This window comes from Phocoena sinus, chromosome 15 (assembly GCF_008692025.1).
Source record: "Phocoena sinus isolate mPhoSin1 chromosome 15, mPhoSin1.pri, whole genome shotgun sequence".
Lineage (NCBI taxonomy): Eukaryota > Metazoa > Chordata > Mammalia > Artiodactyla > Phocoenidae > Phocoena > Phocoena sinus.
The window spans coordinates 77,938,037-77,957,746 of record NC_045777.1 but is presented as its reverse complement, the minus strand read 5'-3'; the positions used below and the strand labels follow the sequence as shown (position 1 = coordinate 77,957,746).

At 54.5% G+C, this 19,710-nt stretch overlaps 1 protein-coding gene across 3 annotated transcripts in view; it reads left to right on the top strand.

Moving 5' to 3' along the window:
- Positions 1-11,898, top strand: part of RCC1L (RCC1 like) — a 33,064-nt gene extending 21,166 nt beyond the window's left edge. For 2 of the 3 annotated variants that reach the window (XM_032604270.1, XM_032604272.1), the window contains 3 exons: positions 678-765; positions 1,602-1,775; positions 11,096-11,898. In XM_032604270.1, the coding sequence (XP_032460161.1) occupies positions 678-765; positions 1,602-1,775; positions 11,096-11,325 (492 nt within the window). In that variant the 3' untranslated portion in view covers positions 11,326-11,898. Of the gene's footprint in view, positions 1-677; positions 766-1,601; positions 1,776-4,155; positions 4,242-11,095 lie in introns of all 3 variants that reach the window. The other variant, XM_032604271.1, reaches the window with a different exon arrangement.
- Positions 11,899-19,710: the final 7,812 nt, after the last annotated feature.

Here is a 19,710-nt window from a genome sequence, read left to right as displayed (position 1 = left end):
ACATCCCGGAGTGAGTTCATGCTCAGCCCAACATCCTGGCCCTTCTCCCTTGTTACCCACGTCCACTCACGTTCCCCTCTAGAAGTCACGTCCCTCTCCCTTACTGCCTCCCTGTTGTGCTTAGGATAGAGACGAAACCCTTGCCATGATCAACAACGTCCTGCGTGATCTGGTTTCCCTTCTGCCCACCGGCATCTTACAGATACTCCCCCTTGTGCCCCTGCGTCAACCACTCTGACCTTGTGTAAGCTCCTGAACGGGCCACACTCACCTTGTTCCCTTTGGACGTCCATCTCGCTGCCTCGGGATTTCCTTCTCTTCTCCCCTGGCCTGCTTACTCCTGATTGCCCCTCCCCGCACACCAGATCAGGTCCCCTGACACTCACGCCAGGGACCCCTGTACTCTCCTTCATTGCATTCAGCACAGATTCATCCCGTGTTAGGTTTGGCTGACATCTGCCTCGCCCATTGGACTACAGTCTGAGAGCGGGACTGCTTCTCCTGCTGCCTGTCATCTTCCCAGCATGCAGTTAGAAGCTTAGCATGTGTACGATGTTCAGGAGATATATGGGGAGGGAATGAATGAACCGGGACTTACCTACTCTGTACGTGAAACAGTATTTCCAAGTTCTCGCTGGTTTGTCTTCCTAGCAGTGTGGTCCCTTCCTTTGATTCAGGTGAACGTCCCCCGGAGCCTGCCCTTCTCGGGAGTCGGGCGGGTGAAGCAGGCTGCGAGTGGGGGCACAGGCTGTGCTGTACTAAACGGTGAGACCCTCTCGCAGGCAGTTTGCTGGGAAGCTGTGGGTGGCTTGGGTGAGGAAGGGTTGGTGTCCGCTGGATTCAGGCTGTGGTTTTCAGTGCGGGGAGCACGGTTGTGGGAAGATCTAGTTAGTTTAGTTCAGTTAATAGAGGGTGAGGGTGACATTCTTGACAGAAGGATAACAGCCATGATTTATAGGTCGACGAACAGCCAGCATAGAGCTGAGTAACTATCACAAACCTCTGGAGTGGAGGATGAAGTACTGCTCCCTCCCGAAGCCTGGGCCAAAGCCCCCAGGCCTGCCTTCTCCAGAAAGGCCGTGCTAAGAGCCACGGGCACATAGGAGAAGAGCCTTAGGGCTCAGGTACTGGGGGTCAAGCCCCTGGGATTAAACGTCTGGCACCACTGATGAGTAAACTTTTTATGACCTGAAAATCATTACGAATTTTAGAATCTAGCCAGAAGTTGTGTGTGTACTTCTCTTGGTCTCTGATCCGTGTGAGACGTAGCGCTGTTAGGAAAAGCTGCCGTTCTAAGGCTCTCCTGTGTTCACGTGGGGGTTGTGGCTGATTTATGGAGTGGCCCCGTCCAGCACACTCAAGATGTAGGACATTTGTATTGTGAGATTGGTTGGCTGCCTAGACACACTCCACAAGCAAGAATTTGAAAGAGGAGAAAAGAAACATTATTTTAAATATCAACATGTTCTTGCCAAGCAAGAAGAGGGGAAAAAAAAAAGTCCATGTGGATATAATGCATCTTGGTGGTGCGGTTTGAATTTCTAGCGAGTGAGGGCTGCACTTGGTTTGACTTCCTGACCGTTGTTTTTCCTGTAATCCAGGAGAAGGACATGTTTTCGTCTGGGGCTATGGAATTCTTGGGAAAGGACCAAACCTCATGGAAACTGCCCTTCCAGAAATGATTCCACCCACTCTCTTTGGCTGGACGGAGTTCAATCCAGGAGTCCAGGTTTCCCGCATTCGCTGTGGACTCAGCCACTTCGCCGCCCTCACCAGTAAGTGACCAAGCCCGTGTGGCCCCAAGGCCTTACCGAGCTTCACCCTCTCAGGTTCAGCCCCAAACCCTGGGCTGCTCTCAGTTTCCATCCATCCAATGGAGTGGCACCCTTGTGTGGATAATTAAAGAGAGCAGCTAATCCAGAAGTTGTTTGGCTTGAGGGGGTCTAATGTGTGTCTCCTTTTCACCCGGGAGGTGTGTTTTCAGTTCATTTGGTTTGTGGTTAGGCTGGCGTTGCAGTGACTTTTCTCAAGTGGACGCAGTCGGTGGTGGGAGAGGGGCCCCTCGAGTGGGCCGGGCTGCTGGGGGAGACCCGCGGAGGTTTGGTACATTGTGGTGGGTGAGGAGGAAATGAGCGTGGGGGGCTTCATCCCGGTCCCTGGCCAAGCCCGACCCTCATCTGAGCCAGAAGCGTGGGGTGGCAAGAGGCATATTTATAAGACCGTCCTGTGGTTTTGACGGGGTGGCTGTGCCCGGTTTCTCCAAAGTGCTGGGGGGAGTGATCGAAGGGGGGCTGAAATGGAGGTTTTCTCAGAGGGTTGCCCAGTTACAAAGCCATGACATACAAAGTTACTCTGCAGACGTCCCGCGTGTCTGCGCTTCTTGATTACAGCTCTCGTCCTCCCACCGCGGCTGTCGGCTCAATTTGCTCCTCGTTAGCTGACTTGAATAGTAAGACGGAACGAAATTTCATTTTGTGATTCTCGAGTAAATTCACTTTTTCCTTGCAGTTTAGAGACCGTTTTGTCTCATGGCTAGCTGTTGTTTCCTTTAGAAACATCTGGGCCGGGACAGTCAGTTTGGGTGGTCCTCGTCTGTGTGCCCCGGCCTCGCGCTGCTCTGAGGACTGCTGCAGGCGAGCGCACTGTTGCAGAGTCCTCACTGCCGTTCAGTCAGTGTCTGCGTTTCAGGGTTTGGGGCTTGAGCGGCAGCAGCTGCAGCGTGGGCCGCTGTGGAGGTGGGTGGAGTGTTGTCTGTGCGCTGAGGCACTGGGTGGCAGCGGTGGCGCCGCGGTGGAGGACCCCTCACGCCCCTCACGCAGGGTCAGCCACCTTCCTCTGCAAGCGCGTCTGAGCCACACTGGCGTTCTAAAGCCATTTTGATGTAGCAGAGAGTGTCCGTGTGGGCGAATTCTGGAGGTAACAGTAACCTATTTCCCCAACGTTTGAGGCTTAAACTACGTGCAAAGTCATGTACTTGGAAACCTGGACGAAGCCTTTGACTAGGGTAGATTGCTTTGTCTGCTGTCGTGCCATGCGGCCATTTGGGGTCACACTGGAATGAAATCCTACCTAGATTTCCCCCAAGACCCAACAGCTACCCTCCAAGTGCCAGTGACTGTCCCTCAGTAGGGGGAGCCTCAGAGCCTGGCTTCCTCTGCTTTGCCCTGAGGTCTGCTAACACGTTGGGGGCCAGACTGAATTGTTCTGTTAAACACAGCCTCTGAGGTGGAAGACCGTGGACGGCAGCAGGACCAGAGGGCTCTGACCGCGCGTCCCAGAAGGATCCCTTACTTCATCAGCCGGTTGTGTCAATGCCGGCTCCCCCATGTCTTCCCTTCTTCCATGACCAGCGCCTCTGCCAGAGGGGGCTGGTAAATGGGGCCTCCGTGCCGAGGATGCCCCTGGCTGGTGTGGACGGAAGTCTGCACTGAGGGCCCTGCCCAGCCTGAGGGTCCATCCTGGAGCTGGCGTTCCCAGAGCCCCAGTCTGGATTCAGCCTCCCGGCCTGCCCCTCCAGCACCCTGCCTGTCCTTTTCCTTCATGGCACTGTTTACAATTTGAAAACATGCATTTGTTGGTTTAATCATTTGTTTAATTTTTGCTCTTCAACTAGCTCCAGCCCCGTGAGGACAGGAACATGCGTGTCAGTCCCCATGCTGTCCCAGCTCCTAGCACACAGATGTACACTCGACTCAAAGAGGCCCCCAGTCACCGTGTGTCACTTGACCAAATGCTCCTGAAATGTGGAGACCCAGACAAGAAATGACAAATTGTCCTACTTCTCACTCTGTCAGGGCGTGACCAGGATTTGAGGATGCCGAGATTTCAGGATTTGTGGAGGGCAGGGTTTGGTTAGACATAAGTGGGCGATGAGGGTGTGTGTGTAAGGGCCGTACAGAGCGGGCCCGGGCCGTGTACAGGAGCCCCTGGGCCCACCTCCAGGCATGTGTTCATCTCCCATGAGAGGGACACAGCATGAATCTGGGCCGGGACATGTTTTTGGTATGGGAAAGCATTAATGCCTGGGAGAAATTGAAGTTTAACTTTGATCTTTTTGTACCTGGCTCTAGAAAGCCTATTCTCATGACCCTTCCTCCTCTTGGAGACTTGCCCTTGGCCTCAAGCCCCAACCAAGCCGTTTTTCTTTATTTGCAGACAGAGGAGAGCTGTTTGTGTGGGGCAAGAACATCCGAGGGTGCCTGGGAATCGGTCGCCTGGAAGACCAGTACTTCCCGTGGAGGGTAAGGCTGGGCCGGGCGGGCGCGAGGGCGGCGTGCCCGCAGAGCACCCTCGCCTGGTGCGGCAGCCCGGCCGGCACAGGGTCCCCGGGCTTCCAGTCCCTGTGGCGCCTGCAAGAAGCGGCCTCGGAGGCTGGCCTCGGGCACACGGGTGCCTCGGGGCTCCGAGAGGGAGAGGGTTGAGATGAAGAAGTTGACGTGCCAGGAGCTGTTTACAGAGGCCAGTGGAGAGGACTGTTTTACAGAGGATTTAAAAGAAAGCGGGATGTTTAATGTTCAGAGTGCCTTACCACAGCCATCAGAGTGAAACATGAAGGCTCTTCTGAGGGGAGGATGCAGTTACACAAAAAGGCTCATTTCAGAATTAAAGGGGAAGAGGGTTCCTTCTTAAGTTGTAGTTTATCTTAGTGTCGTTTACTAAGTCAGTTCTTTAAGTTCTTCAAAAAAAAAAAGGCTATTTATTTTTTTGAATACAGAACATATGGACGTGGTACAAAATGTATTATGAAAGGTAAGTCTCCCGTCTCTTGTCCCAGAGGCAGCGACTGGTTCTGGTTTCATTGTTCCCTTCCAGAGATAGGCTCTGTGTAGAGGAGCGGGCGCTTGTGTGCGTGAACGCCTGTGTGTGTGCACTTGTGTGTGTTCGCGTGTGTGTACGTGCCTGTTTTCTTTGAAGGTTAGGTTTTAACGTGTTTTGAGGTTGTGTAAAGCATTTTTTAAAAAACACATGTAAAAGTGCAAAAGAAATGTGTAATAAAAAAAATAATAAGGGGGACTTCCCTGGTGGTGCAGTGGTTAAGAATCCGCCTGCCAATGCAGGGGACACGGGTTTGTGCCCTGGTCCGGGAAGATCCCACATGCCGCGGAGCAACTAAGCCCGTGCACCACAACTACTGACCCTGCGTGCCACAACTCCTGAAGCCCACGCACCTAGAGCCCATGCTCCGCAATGAGGGAAGCCACCACAATGAGAAGCCTGTGCATTGCAACGAAGAGTAGCCCCTGCTCGCTGCAACTAGAGAAAGCCCATGTGCAGCAATGAAGACCCAACACAGCCATAAAGGAAGGAAGGAGGAGAAAGGGGGGGGAGGGAGGAAGAGAGACAGAGAAAGAAGGAAAGAAAGAAGAACAGAAAGAAAGAAGGAATGAAAGAAAGGAAGGAAGGAGGTGAGGAGAAAGGAAAGAAAGAGAAAGGAAGGAAGGAGGAGAGGGAGGGAGAGAGGAAGAGAGAAAGAAGGAAAGAAAGAAGGAATGAAAGAAAGGAAGGAAGGAGGTAAGGAGAAAGGAAGGAAGGAGGAGGGAGAGAGGGAGAGGGAAGGGGGGAGAGAGAGGGACGGAGAGGGAAGGGGAGAGGGGGGAGAGGGAGGGAGGGAGACGGAAGGGAGGGAGAGGGAAGGGGAGAGGTGGGGAGGGAGGGAGAGAGAAGGGGGAGAGGGAAGGGGAGAGGTGGAGAGAGGGAGGGAGAGGGGCAGGGGGAGAGGGAAGGGGAGAGAGGGAGGGGAGAGAGGGAGAGGAGGGAGGGAGGGAGAGGGAAGGGGAGAGGGAGGGACAGAGGGAGAGGGAGGGAGAGAGAGGGAGGGAGAGAGAGAGAGAGGGAGGGAGAGATTGAGGGAGGAGAGAGAGAGGGAAGGGGAGAGGAGGAGAGAGAGGGACAGGGGGAGAGGGAAGGGGAGAGGCAGAGAGAGGGAGGGAAGGGGAGAGGCAGGGAGAGGGAAAGGGAGAGAGGGAGGGAGAGATGGGGGAGGGAGAGGGAAGGGGAGAGGGGGAGGAGAGATTGAGGGAGGGAGGGAGGGAGAGAGGGAAGGGGAGAGAGAGTGGGGGGAGAGGGGGGAGAGGGGGGAGAGGGGAGGGAGAGGGGGAGGGAGGGAGAGGGACGGGGGAGAGGGAGAGAGAGGGAAGGGGAGAGGGAGGGAGTGGGGAGAGAGAGGGACGGAGGGAGAGAGAGGGAGAGGGAGGGAGAGATTGAGGGATAGAGGGAGGTATGGAGAGAGGGAGAGAGAGAGAGGGAGGGGGAGGGAGGGACAGGGGGAGAGGGAAGGGGAGAGAGAGGGAGGGAGGGAGAGGGACGGGGGAGAGGGAGAGGGAAGGGGAGAGGGGAGGGGGAGGGAGGGACAGGGGGAGAGGGAAAGGGAGAGGGACGGGGGAGAGGGAGAGAGAGAGGGAAGGGGAGAGGGAGGGAGTGGGGAGAGAGGGATGGAGGGAGAGGGAAGGGGGGGAGAGAGGGATAGGGAGAGAGAGGGATAGGGAGAGAGAGGGACGGGGAGAGAGGGGGGAGGGAGAGGCGGAGAGAGGGAGAGGGAAGGGGGGAGGTGGGGAGAGGTGGAGAGGGAGGGAGGGAGAGAGAGAGAGAGAGAGAGGGAGGAAGAGATTGAGGGAGGGAGAGAGAGAGGGAAGGGGAGAGGCGGAGGGAGGGGGAGAGGGAGAGGGAGATGGAGAGAGAAAGAAAGAAAGGAAGAAAGGATTTATCGGTCAACAACCCAGGGAAAATGTTTCAAGGCACTCACTTTGGTGTTTGTTTTAGGGGCTCTTTCTCTCAGCTCCCCTGGCTGCTGGCTCTCCTGGATCCCCTGAGCTCGGCAGGCCCTGACTCCGGTGCTTTCTCTAAGAGAACAGGTCAAAAGGGAGACTTTAAACTTGTTGGAAAAAAATGGCTGTGGCCCAGAGCTGTTCCCAGCCTGGCTGGTGCTGACATGCTTGTTCCCGGGGACCCTACCCCGCGTGAGGAAAGGCATGGCGGTGGCTGGACCATGGCCGGCAGCTCAGGGATACGGAGCAGTTAGAATCCTGCTGCTTCTCTTGGGAGCCACTTGCAGCCCTCTCTGTAATAGCCCCCCTCCCCCCACAAGGGGCTTCCTTCTGAGGGGCAGCTGGGGAAATGGCCAAGCAAGTGGGTTTTGAGTGAATGACCGTTGTGACTAGGGGCTCCCCACCTGCCTCGTGTCCTCCCAATTAGAGCGAAGATCAGCTGTGAAATCAGCTTTGAGAGCGTTTTCGTTGTCCAGGTGGCCGGGCCAGGCTTGGCCTCTGTGGTGGAGTACCAGGCCTGGGGGCGGATGCCCCGTTGTTCAAGCCGGACCCCTGCGCCGAACGTCCCTCTGAAGTGTCGTTCCCGGCCTCCATGCCATCAGGGAAGGGTCACTCTGGTCTGTCCTGTGACGGCTGCTTTCATGCCCCACACCATTGTCTCCCCTTGTGTGTCTGTAGAGCTCCTTCGCCCCCCGTGTCACCTTTTGCTCGGGGTTGGGAGCATGGTGCTGAGGTCCATGCCGGCTCTGAGATGCAAGGCTGGGGCTCTGGGAGAGTGGTGGTGACAGGAACCAGGTTTTCGATCAACTAGGTTGGATTCCTTAAAGGTTAGTCTCTTGTTGGGTAGTTGGACCTTTCTCCAGTCTGTTCTGTTGTCGCTTAAAAAAAAAATTGCAGGTGATTTTTATTCTTTAAACACTCTTTTCTTATTAATCTTAAGTAGGGGATATGTTACATCATTTAAAAAGTATTCCAAGAAAGAAAAAAAAAGAGTAAAGCCGTATTTGTAGGTCCTGCAGTGCTATTAACTAGTTATCCTTAGACTTCCTTACAGAGCCTGGGCTTTTCTGACGATTCGTAGGCCTAGGAAGTGACATCTGAGTCACCTGATTGAAACCTCTCCTTCCGGAAGCTGTCCAGGAGGTTTTCCTCCTCCACATTGATGCTCAGGGCTCAAAGAGGTTCAGTGATTTCTTTAAGGTCACACACCTAGTAAGAAGCGGAGGACTTCCCTGGTGGCTCAGTGGTTAAGAATCTGCCTGCCCATGCAGGGGACACGGGTTCGAGCCCTGGTCCGGGAAGATCCCACATGCCGCGGAGCAACACAACTACTGAGCCTGTGCTCCAGAGCCCACGAGCCACAACTACTGAGCTCATGTGCCACAACTACTGAAACCTGTGCGCCTAGAGCCCGTGCTCCACAAGAGAAGCCACCACAATGAGAAGCCTGCGCACTGCAAGGAAGAGTAGGCCCCGCTCGCCACGACTAGAGAAAGCCCGTGTGCAGCAACAAAGAGCCAACACAGCCAAAAATAAATAAATAGATATTTTTTAAAAAGTGGAGCCAAGAATCAGACTGAGAATTTCTGACTTTAAGACGTCACCATGGTCCCCCTCCTCTTCGAGGGCCTGAGCTGGGTTCCCCTGGAGTCCCCGCGGTGGAGGGAGGGCGAGGTGGAGGTGGGGACCCTCTGCCCGATGGCAGCCCTGCGGGCCTGGGAACAGGACACTGGGGAGAGCTTTCGAGTGGTGCCACCCCCACCCCCACCCAGGCCATGCCCTAACTTTCCAGCGCACATGACCGCCATTCTCAGGGCCTGGAGCTGTCCCGGGGGCCGGTGCTTTGCACCGTCTCTCTTATCCTCAGAACAGCCTGTGAAGGTTGGGCTGCCCCCCAGCCTGCCCCCGCGCACACTGACTTCAGGATTCGAAGCTGCTGGCCCAGTCTCTCAGCCGCGCAGTGGGTGGGCTGCGACGTGACCTCGGTGCTCTGAGCACAGACTACGCCCCCCCCGCCGTGCGCCTCTCTGGTGGGGCTTGGGTTGGAGCACAAGCTGGGAACCCTCTGCTTCCTGGGCCTCTTTCTTACCTGGCTGCTTCAGGAGCCACAGGCCCCGGCAGTTCTGACGCCCCAGGGGAGGGCGCGCCGCAGGGGCTGGGCCTCCTCGCAGGCTGAGCTCCTGGGTGTGGCCTGGCTTCTGGGCGCGGGTCAGGGCATCCCGGGTACAGCTGAGTGGGGACACGGCAAGTCTGGTGGCCGGATCACAGCTGGTCCAGCGCTCCTCTCTGCCTTCCTCTGCCCTTCACCTGGTGGGTGTGTGTCTTGGGAACTTGTCCTGGTGCAGAGAGCTGTTCCTACACTGATTCTGCTCAAACTTTTCAGAGTCACTCAGGCCAAATATGGTTCGTTTTCTGGAACTGTTTGCCTTTGCAACAATTTGAGTGTAAATTGGTTTAGAATAGAAACTCCTTTTAACCCTGATGAGGCCACAAATAAAACGTGGCTGAGGGCAGCCTTCTCTTGGCCTCAGTTGAGAGGCTGACAGTGAGGGGCAGGTGGCCGGGGGGGCTGGGGCCCCGGGAGCTACCTGCTGCTCCCCAGAGAGGCTCCTGGGGCCAGCGCCAGCCACGACCGTCGTCCCGGCGAGTCAGCCAAGGTGAGGTGGCTCCCTCTGCTCTGGGTTCTGATGGTCACAGCCCTTGGGGAACAAGGACAGAGGTGCCTAAGTGTGACAGCTCGGCCGCAGGTCAGCGCGGAGAGTGGCCCTTTCCTGGGGAAGGTCAATAAAGGTGCTCTCGTGGCCCGGGGAGGTTGCTAGGAGCTCACCTGGCCTGGTCATCCCAGGCAGCGTGTTTTCTTCTGCTTCTGCAGCTCTGGGCCTTTGCGATGAGCGGAGGGCACTGCCGCATGTTTGTTCAGTGATTTCTGTAACAGGTTTTGCTGAAGGCGTTTGTTTAGGGACGGGTGAGTAGCACGACTTGGTTGCTAGCATCCGTTTGCCTTGTGGCTGGGAGACCCTAATGGACTTGCCTCTGAACGGTTGATGTTGCTGCCTCTGGGCTTTTAGGGCAGGCCATCTGGACTAGGCCTTTCCCTCTGAAGCTCAGTAAACTCCGCAGGCTGTTACAGATCCCTCTCCAGCTGTCACGCTGCCCCGGGGGAGGGATGGCAGGATTCGGATCCGGTCATCGGCGTCCTGGCAGGGCTGAGGGGGAGGTGGTGCAGGTGCTCTGTCTTAGAAATTGCCCCCTAAGAAGACACTACACTCGCACCGGCTTTCTGCGTCTAGAATCTCTGGAAAGACAAGAAACCAGTTAAAAGTAGTTTCCAGCTCAGAGGGAAGGTGGGGAGCAGGGCACGGGATGACAGGGTGGTGTCCAAGGGTATTTAATACCTTTTCTTCTTTTCTACTGAATGTCATTTTATATCGTAGCCATGTGGCTATCACCTATTCAAAGTAATAACAACAATAACATTTATAATAATAATACAACAAGAGGAGAAAGCAAAGTGCCCCTCTCCTGGAGAACTGGGTGGCTGTGTGCACCTGGAGATCCCGCCTGTGTTGTGGGCACCATGGAGTTCGGAGGGAGGGGGGTCCATCTCCACGGCCCAGCTGTGGGGCAATGAGAGTCACCGTCAAGGCCAGCAGGCTGGAGCCTCCACACGCACGAGGCTGTCTGCACTTCACCTGGAGGGTTGGGCCTGTGATGAAGTGATGTCAGTGTGGGTGACAGTGTCGGCAGGGCTGCCAGCCAGGCCTCTGGCACCTTCTGAGACGAAGTAAATACCCCTCCTCCGGGGTGCGCAGGACCTGGGAGCAGCCTGCCTGGGTCTGGAGCTGACGTGTAGAGCGGGTGAAGGCACTGGGCTGGGAGGCTTCCTTCCCACAGTGGACCCTGAGGGCAGGGCAGGGCGGGAGAGTTTCTGGAGCTGCTCCAGGGAGCTGTCTGGTGACCCCTGGGAAGGGTCACTGAACAGCTGGCTTGAGCACAGGTTTGGCCTCTGGGGAGTCACACTCGGGGAACGGCCTCTGTGGGGTGTGCACGTCCCAGGACGATGCAGGCAGGGTCCGTGTGCGTGTCCAGAGCGGCCTCTCGGGGGGTGCTGCCCGGGTCTGGGTGGGGAGTCAGGATGGCCCTTCCCACGGTGGGTGCATCTACCCTTCCCAGCAGATCTGCCGGGTGGGTGTTAGCACCCCATTTCCAGGTGAGGGAGCCGAGGCTCAGAGCAGTTAGGTCACCTGCCCAGAGCAGAGCCAGGGTCAGGCCCTTGATCGGCCACCGCCAGGCCCTCTCTCCTCACGGTGTGCTGGTTCTTGTTTGTTCAGGTGACGATGCCTGGGGAGCCTGTGGATGTGGCGTGCGGTGTGGACCACATGGTGACCCTGGCCAGGTCCTTCATCTGAACGTCCTCCCCGGCCCGCTCGAGCCAGGCCTCGGCCTCAGGACCGCTTGGACTGCACAGCAGAGGCAGCCGCTGGGGCTCTGGTTGGGGCCCGAGAGGGTCGGGGCCCTCCGTGTGGTGTGCCGCGCTCCCCGGCAGCCCGGAGCGGTGTGACTGGAGGTTCCGGGACGGGGTCCCCCCTCCTGCCGAGGGTGAGACGCGCTGCACTCAGCACAGATGCCGCCGTTATCGGCCGAGCCCCAGGGGTGTGTGGCCCCGGCAGGGCGAGGATGATCTGCTCATCTTGGCTCCTTCTGGGGAACACACGACGGCTTCTGGTGTCACGTCTGGTCTTTGGAAAGTTTAGCCCGCTCAGCCGTCTCTGCTTGCTGCTGGGACACCAGCCGAAACCCCTTGCACTGGAGTTCTCCCTGGAAATGCCAGTGGGCGCCAGCCCAGGACCGTGTGGGCCCATGGCTCTCAGCAGCCTTGTAACCATTCTTACTGCCTGGCTTAGAAGACTTGAGAAGCCCCCACGGGAGGAAGAGCGAGGCCAAATTCTTGTGGGCCAAGGGCTCTGAACACATCCTGCGAAAGCTTGGCTGGAGTACTAGCCTTGGAGAAGGAAAATTCAGAAACAGTGACAAACATTTGCATTAGTAGTGTAACTTGTCTTTTTCTTTAGAAACTTCTTTTAAAAATCTCTCTTGGAATAAAGTCTGTTTTCTGCTTTTTCGTTTTTAAGAACTGGAGAGGCCTTTTTATTTTAACCTGATCATTTAGAGATTAGCTTTCAAAAACAAGGCTTTTGGTAAAGAGGCAACTAGAAACCAGTGAAAAATACTCTAGAAGACAGCCCCACTTGAAAACTGTTTGTTTTCTGACCAGAGTCTGCTCCCGCAGTGCAGCTGGGAGAAAATGATGAAGTAGAAAACCAACTGGGCAATCATGTCACAAAGCAGGCTCTCACTCACGGTTTGCCTACATCCCCCATCTTTTATTCATTCACTCAACAAACACTTACTGTTGTACCCCGTACTTGTCAGGTACTGTTGATCCCACTGGGTCACGTGGTGGCAAACAGAATCCCGGTAAGCAGGTCTCATGACACTTACATTCGAGGAGGCAAAACAGACAAGCAAAGTGCATTAGGTGGTTGCGTGGGCTGTGGAGGAAAAGCCGGAGAGGGACAGGTGGTGCCGGGGGCGGCGGTTTAAAGCGGAGCCGTCACTGACCCGACATCCTCGCTGCGACCTGAGGCAGCTCGAACCGGCCAGGCGGTGTCTGGGGCAGCGGCCCTGGGACCCCTCACCTGGGCTCCTACCACCTCCACTTCTCTGTAGGGGACCAGTTCTTAACGTTTATTACAGCAAAGTTTTTCCATAAACTTGAAACAGAAATTGAAAACCATCTGTCATTTTCCTTCCTGGAGCTTCTAGTTGGGCCGAGGACCATGTCACCGCAGTGGTGAACGGCAGTAATCCATCCTCAGGGAGATACACGCCTTGAAGCACATGCTGATGTGAGGAGGGTGGTGTCCCCGAAGGGCAGGCCGGGGTCCCCCTAGTGATGTTCAGGGACCGTAGGGGATGGTGGTGCTGATGGAGGGTCTCTGTCAAAGGTGGGAATGGTTTTTAGCCTCCCCTCGTCCCCTCAAGTGGCAACCATGACTCAGGTCCAGTAACTACTTCTACCTTGGACACAGCACCCAGGGTATATTAAGGGATGTCTTTGGATTTGTCTTAAAACCCAGTGTCGGGACTTTCCTGGCGGTCCAGTGGTTGAGACTTTGCCTTCCAATGCAGGGGGTGCGGGTTAGATCCCTGGTCGGGGAGCTAAGAACCCACATGCCTCAGAGCCAAAAAACCAAAACATAAAGCATGCAGCATTGTAACAAAGTCAATGAAAACTTTAAAAATGGTCCACATAAAAAAAAACTAAAAAACCCCCAAACCCAGTGTCTCCCAGTGGGGTCTGCGCCCTTTTTGGCGACAGGGGTTCCCAGCTGGAGCGCATCTGCCAGGCCCTTCCCATGGCTGTCCTCTGTGCTCGTGTCCCTTCTCAGCTTCTGTCCTGTTGTTCCCAGCCTCTCCCAGCATTCAACAGAGGCCTTCTACACCATCGGCTCAGCTGCTGTGATTTCTCATTTTGTTCCTGTGAAGGGTCAGTGTTTCAGGCTCCGGGCTCCTCTCACGTTATCGAGTGCATGGGTGACACCCTGGGTGAAGCGACCATGGGCCACCTCCGACGTGATCTCTCTTCTCACACTCAGACTCCGTCCATTCACAGATGTTGGGGCCAGTGCAGAGCCCTGAGAAGGCGTAGGGACTCCACCGCCGTTCGGGTGAGTGGACAGCCCCTTCCAAGGCACTCGGGCCTCCGCCTTCCGTCCCCTGAGCCCCCGGCAGACGTGCAGGCTGCCACTTCATAACGGTTCTGGGGGAGGGACGGCTCTCACTGTACGCAAAACTTTAAATCAGCTAATAGAAGACGCGGCTCACCACTCTCGTCAGGTCAGTCCTGACACTCAGAATCCTGTTGTGACCACGCTTGTCCCCTGAATAGATGGCCGCCCATAATAAGTGCCCAAACACTCACGCACTTGCTGTGTTCTGTGCGACAGTCGGGTGCTGAGAACCACACGGTCGAAACGGTGCTGACTTGGCCCAGCAGGTGACGGCCTGGCCGCGCGCCCGGCTAACCAGGCCCAGGGCGAAAGCTTGGGCTGTCCGTGAAGATCGACACTGTTCTCCTGTGTGACGCCCGGTCCCAGCACCTCCTGACCGGCAACAAGAGTGACTCAAACTGTCTCGTGGGCTAGTCTTCTTTATCAGAACTGATGAGCTGCCTCGTGTGGTGTGACGCACAGACAGACCTTGGGGGCGGCACCCAGCACAGGCCCGGCCCTGTGAGACAGCCATCGTCCCAGCGCCCGCCCAGCCCAGGACTGACCCCCAAGAACTTATCCCCTCCCCCAAAAGCCCCATACCTTCCTTTCTGTCTCCCAGGATGCATTACCAGCCACCCCCCGAGACTCAGATTGCATTGATCAAGAAATCCCGGCCTTGCTTCCACACGAACCTTGCTATTTAACCTGGAGCAACAGCCGGATAGATTAAGCTTCAGCTGAGACAGTGTTTGGAGTCCTTCTGAGATGTCTTTTCTCAGATTTGGGGCCACACTGAGGTGCGTGCTCAGCAGTCACAGTTACAAGGATAAATCCAGATACCGTGGTCACCTCCTCAAACCAGGAGTCCACTGTCTTGCCAAGGAGGCAAACAGGTGAGATGTAGCTGGTGGGGGCGGGGATGGCCCCTGGGGCTGGAGGGTAGAGTGGCTTAGTCTTGCCATTGCTCTGGTAGCCTGGTGGCAGCACAAGTGCCAGGAGACCAGAGAGTAGAGGACATGAAGCCATGCCCATCAGAAAATGCCCTGTTTGACAAACGAGACCTCATCGGGCTTAAAAGCTTTTGCACAGCAAAGGAAACCATCCGCAAAACAAAAAGACAGCCTACGGAATGGGAGAAGATATTTGCAAACGATGGGACTGACGGGGTTAATAGCTAAAATACACAGACAGCTCATACAACTCAATAATAATAAAAAAACAACCACCACCCAATCAAAAAATGAGCAGAAGACCTAGATAGATGTTTCTCCAAAGAAGACATACAGATGGCCATCAGGTACATGAACAGCTGCTTAACATTGCCAATTATTAAAGAAATGCAAATCAAAACCACAATAAGGTGTCATCTCACCCCGGTCAAAATGGCCAGCATCAAAATGTCTACAAATAACTAACGCTGGAGAGGATGTGGAAAAAAGGAAATCCTCGTACACTGTCGGTAGGAATGTAAATTGGTGCAGCCACTATGGGGAACAGTATGGAGGTTCCTAAAAAAACTAAAAGTAGGGGCTTCCCTGGTGGCGCAGTGGTTAGGAATCCGCCTGCCAATGCAGGGGACACGGGTTTGAGTCCTGGTCCAGGTAGATCCCACATGCTGTGGAGCAACTGAGCCCGTGCACCACAACTACTGAGCCTGTGCTCTAGAGCTCGCGAGCCACAACTGCTGAAGCTCGTGTGCCTAGAAGCCCATGCTCTGCAACAAGAGAAGCCACCGCAATGAGAAGCCTGTGCACCACAACGAAAAGTAGCCCCAGCTTGCCGCAATTAGAGAAAGCCCATGCACAGCAATGAAGACGCAATGCAGCCCAACCCCCCCCCCAAAAAAACCGAACAAAAACAAAAAAACTAAAAGCAGAACTACCACATGATCCAGCAGCAATTCCACTCCACTCCTGGGAAAATGTCCAGAAAAAACAAAAAACGCTAATTTGAAAAGATACATGCACCCCAGTGTTCATAGCAGCACTATTTACAATAGCCCAGACATGAAAACGACCCAAGTGTCTGTCAACAGATGATTGGTTTAAGAAGATGTGGTGTGTGTATACACATGCACGCACACACACACAATGGAATATTACTCAGCCATTAAAAAAGAATGAAATATTGCAGCAACATGGATGGACTTGGAGGGTATTATGCTAAGTGAAATAAGTCAGAGAACGACAAAAGCAGTATGATATCACTTATATGTGGAATCTAAAAAATAATACACATGAAGCTATATACAAAACAGAAACAGACTCACAGACATAGAGAACAAACTCATGGTTACCAAAGGGGAAAGCGGGGGAGGGAGGGATAAATTAGGATGGGATCCACAGATACACCCTACTACACATAAAATAGATAAGCAACAAGGATTTACTGTATAACACAGGGAACTATATTCAATATCTTAAAATAACCTATAATGGAAAATAGTCTGAAAAAACATATACAAGTTCATCACTTCCCTGTACACCTGAAACGAACACAATATTGTAAATCAACTATACTTCAATTAGGAAAAAAGAAAGTGCCCCATTTGAGTCTACCCTTGGAGATAAAAACTGACCGTAAGCTGTTCCATAGCTGCAGTTGACCTTCATTCCAGTGGGGGAATGTTGAAGAAGCAGAGGCCGCTTGGGTACATTCTCCGGAGCACCCTCCATATGCCAGGACCTGCCAGTGTTTGGGATGCGGCGATAAGGATGCATCATCCTTGCGGGTGCACTGGGGCTGACCGCCCCTGATCACTCCGGCCTCAGGATGGAGGAAAGCGGGATGAGGCCACTGCCCCACAGAGCAGCCAAAGGAGGCGGTGTTCTCCATGGGGACTCTGGGGTTCCTTTAGGCAGATTCTGCCCCTTAACCCTGGCCTTCTCAACCTCGCCTGTGTAACAGGATCATCTGGGGATGTTTTCGTTTTGTTCCTGATAAACATTTTGTTTATTCATTCATCAGTTGATGGATATTTGCGTTGGCTCCGCTTTGGGGCTATTGTGGATAATGCCAAAACATTCCTGTACACATTTTACATTAGCCCAGAGTTTGAGTTTTTTGGAACATTCCCATACAAGTTTTTGGGTGAGTATGTTTTCAGTTTTCTTGGGTAGATACCTCGGATTGGGATTGCTGGGTCCTTCATTTAAATTTTTAAGTTTTGACACCTGTATTGTGGAATCCACAACACACTGTGATACTGAGTTCCTAGACACTGATTATCTATTTCCCGGAATACAACTTGAGCTGCTACCTACAGGCCTGTGAGGGGGTCTCCGCTCACTTCTCCTCAGCTCTCTCTACTCAGGACCCTCTCAGTGCCCGGTGCTTATTAGTGTGGGGAGATGGGCTGCGGTCCAGCTGATGGCTGCCAGAGCTTCCCACTGGTCCAGCTCAGGTGGACAGCTCCTGGAAAACATCTCAAACGAGATGCTCCAAGACCAGCTTTTGCAAGGTAAAGACCTCTGTGGTCTTCCTACCCCTTTATGCTACCCTCCACTGTGTTTATAGGAACTTTCTTTAACCATCAAGGGATGTTAGACTCACATTTTCTCGGCCGTCCTTCCTGCTATGCATTCACACCTCTTGCCTTCTCTACCACATTCATTTTTTTTAAAAAATTGAGATGTGAGTCATATACCGTAAAACCATTTTAAAGTGTACAATTCAGTGGTTTTAGCCTATTATCTGTGTGGTGCAACCGTCACCACGATCTCATTCCACACTCCCTTTGGAGAGCTAGTTTTCACCATCATGAGCTCCTGCTTCCCCACCAGCTGAATAAAAACCAAGGGGAGGCAAAGTGACTACAGAGTGTGCTCTTTCCTTCTGTGGCCCTGCATTCCTCTTATTACTCTTTTAAAAACTTCTACTTATTTATTTTTTGCCACACCACACAACATGTGGAATCTTAGTTCCCTGACCAGGTATCGAACCCTCACCCACTGCATCCCTGAATTGGAAGCATGGGGTCTTTAACCACTGGACTGCCAGGGAAGTCCCCTTTTTATTACTTTTTAAGAGCGGGTTGGGGAGCTTTAAAAACTATACTGAAGCCAAGATGAGTTGAATCAGACTCTTTGGGGTAGAGTCCTGGCACAGGTAACTCTCCCCACTCTCCAGGGGAGTCTAATGTGCTGGGGTAAGAACCCTGCCAAGATGCAGCCAAAGCTGCTCCCACGAGGAATTATGCCCTGGCTGGGGGAAGGGCACATTCATGGTTCGGAAGGTGGGATGCCAGCCAGTCCTCTACATCTGTGATGCCCCCCGCCATTCCTGACTGCACTGCGAAGGCCCTTGAGTTGGCCAGGGTCATCTCTCCTGAGAAATGAGGCCAGGATCCTGGCTGCCCCCTTTCCTCCTTCTATCAGCCATGTTCAATAACCCAGACTCACCATTCAGATGCTGAGTTTGGTCTCCTGCATGAAGTCCTCCGTCGCTCCCCACGGTCTGTAGCAGACTGTGAGGCCCGCAGCTGGCCTGAGAACCCGCCTTGCATTTCAGCCTCATTTCTACCAGCCCCTTCCATTTCCTCCCTCTCCCACTTTGCTTCTCCATTCCAGCTACGCTCCCCTCTAGGCCCTCTGCGCCTTTGCGGTTCCCTCTGTTTGGGTCCCCCTGCTAAGCTTACCAAGCTCAACCCTAACGTCCTGGCTTCTTGTGCCTCCTACTGCCGGACAGTGGTCATGGCCCCAGGGCACAGCACCCCCTGGTGGTGGAGCCTGGCACTGCAATCCCTGGGAGAGCCTGTTTTCACACCTTTATACCTCCTGGAGCAACTCAGGCGCAGGGGCCACAGCAGCGTCATCTGGGTCTCCAGCCCCGGGCACAAGGTCTGGCACCACCCTAGAGACAGTGAACATGAGTGAGTGGTGGGAAAAGGAGGGCTTTGCTACTGTTTTGGGCAATCAAGAGCGCCCACCCGTGTTGTGGCTCCAGCGCGATATGTGAAGGGTTGCAAACCCCAGAAAGGCAAGCCTTCACAGCAGCCAGAATTTCTTGGGCGCGGGGTGGTGAGTGAGTGCTTTAGCTCCCATCTTCCCTCCCTTCCATCTCCAGGGCTGCTTCTCCTGCGAGGCAGGGGTGAGGGGATGGTGGGGCCCAATGTAGGCAGAACCCTGCCCTGCTCACACCTGCCCTCCATGGAAAACATCAAAGAGGGGCAGGGTGAAGGGCGTCCAAGGTCCAGGACCTGCTGGTCTCAGGCCTCTTTCTTGCCTGGGCGGTCCCAGCGTCCACCTGCCAAGGGGGCAGGAGCTCAACCCCAGAGCGCTTGTGGGAGGGACCCCAAGCACCACGCCCTCCCTCCTGCCCCCAGGGTGTCTTATCTGGAGGCATCAGCTCCTGGGCTTCCAGCACCAAGAAACCTTTCCTGGGGGTGTGACATTCACAGCAGGGTTCCAGCCCCTGATCCTTCCCCTGCCACCACCAAGGTCCTATCCTGCTCCAGGGCACCCCGGTCCCCCAGGCCCACCTCTGCCACAGATTTGGGGAGGAATGGTGAGTGTAGAAGCCAGTTTCCAAAGTGGCCCCCAAGGTTACCTTGACCTCTTGGTTTTCACACCCCTGTGTGGTCTCCTCCACGGTCAAATCAGAGCTGGGCTGCATGACGACAGAACGTGATGGAGATGATGGAACATGAATTCTGAAGCTAGAAGAAAAGCTTTTTTGTTTTTAGGTCCTACCTTGGTCCTTGAATCCCTTGCTCTGGGGGAAGCCAGGCGCCATACGACGAGGACACTCAAGCAGCAGAGACCCACGTGCAGAGGAACAGGCTTCCTGCTGACAGCCAGGCCCACCTCACCAGCCATGTGGATTAAGCACCTTGGAAATAGACCCTCTAGCCCCAGCCGAGCTTCAGATGCCTGAAGCCTCTTGAGAGACTCTGAGCCCAAGCTGCTCACACTGCTCCCAAGTTCCTAACCCACCAAAACCGGGACACACAAATAATCATTTCAAGCCTTACATTTTGGGGCAACTTGTTATACAGCACTGGGTAACTAATACAGCCCCTCTCGTTCTCAGGGCTATTTATTTCCTCTCCCGGATTCTTGCTTTGGCTCCTCCCAGCTCCTGGCCTATGTTCCCCCACCCACGGTATGAGAAGGGAGAGAGATGAGACATAGCCCTGGATCAGCACAAAATCAGACAGCCGTCAGCCAATA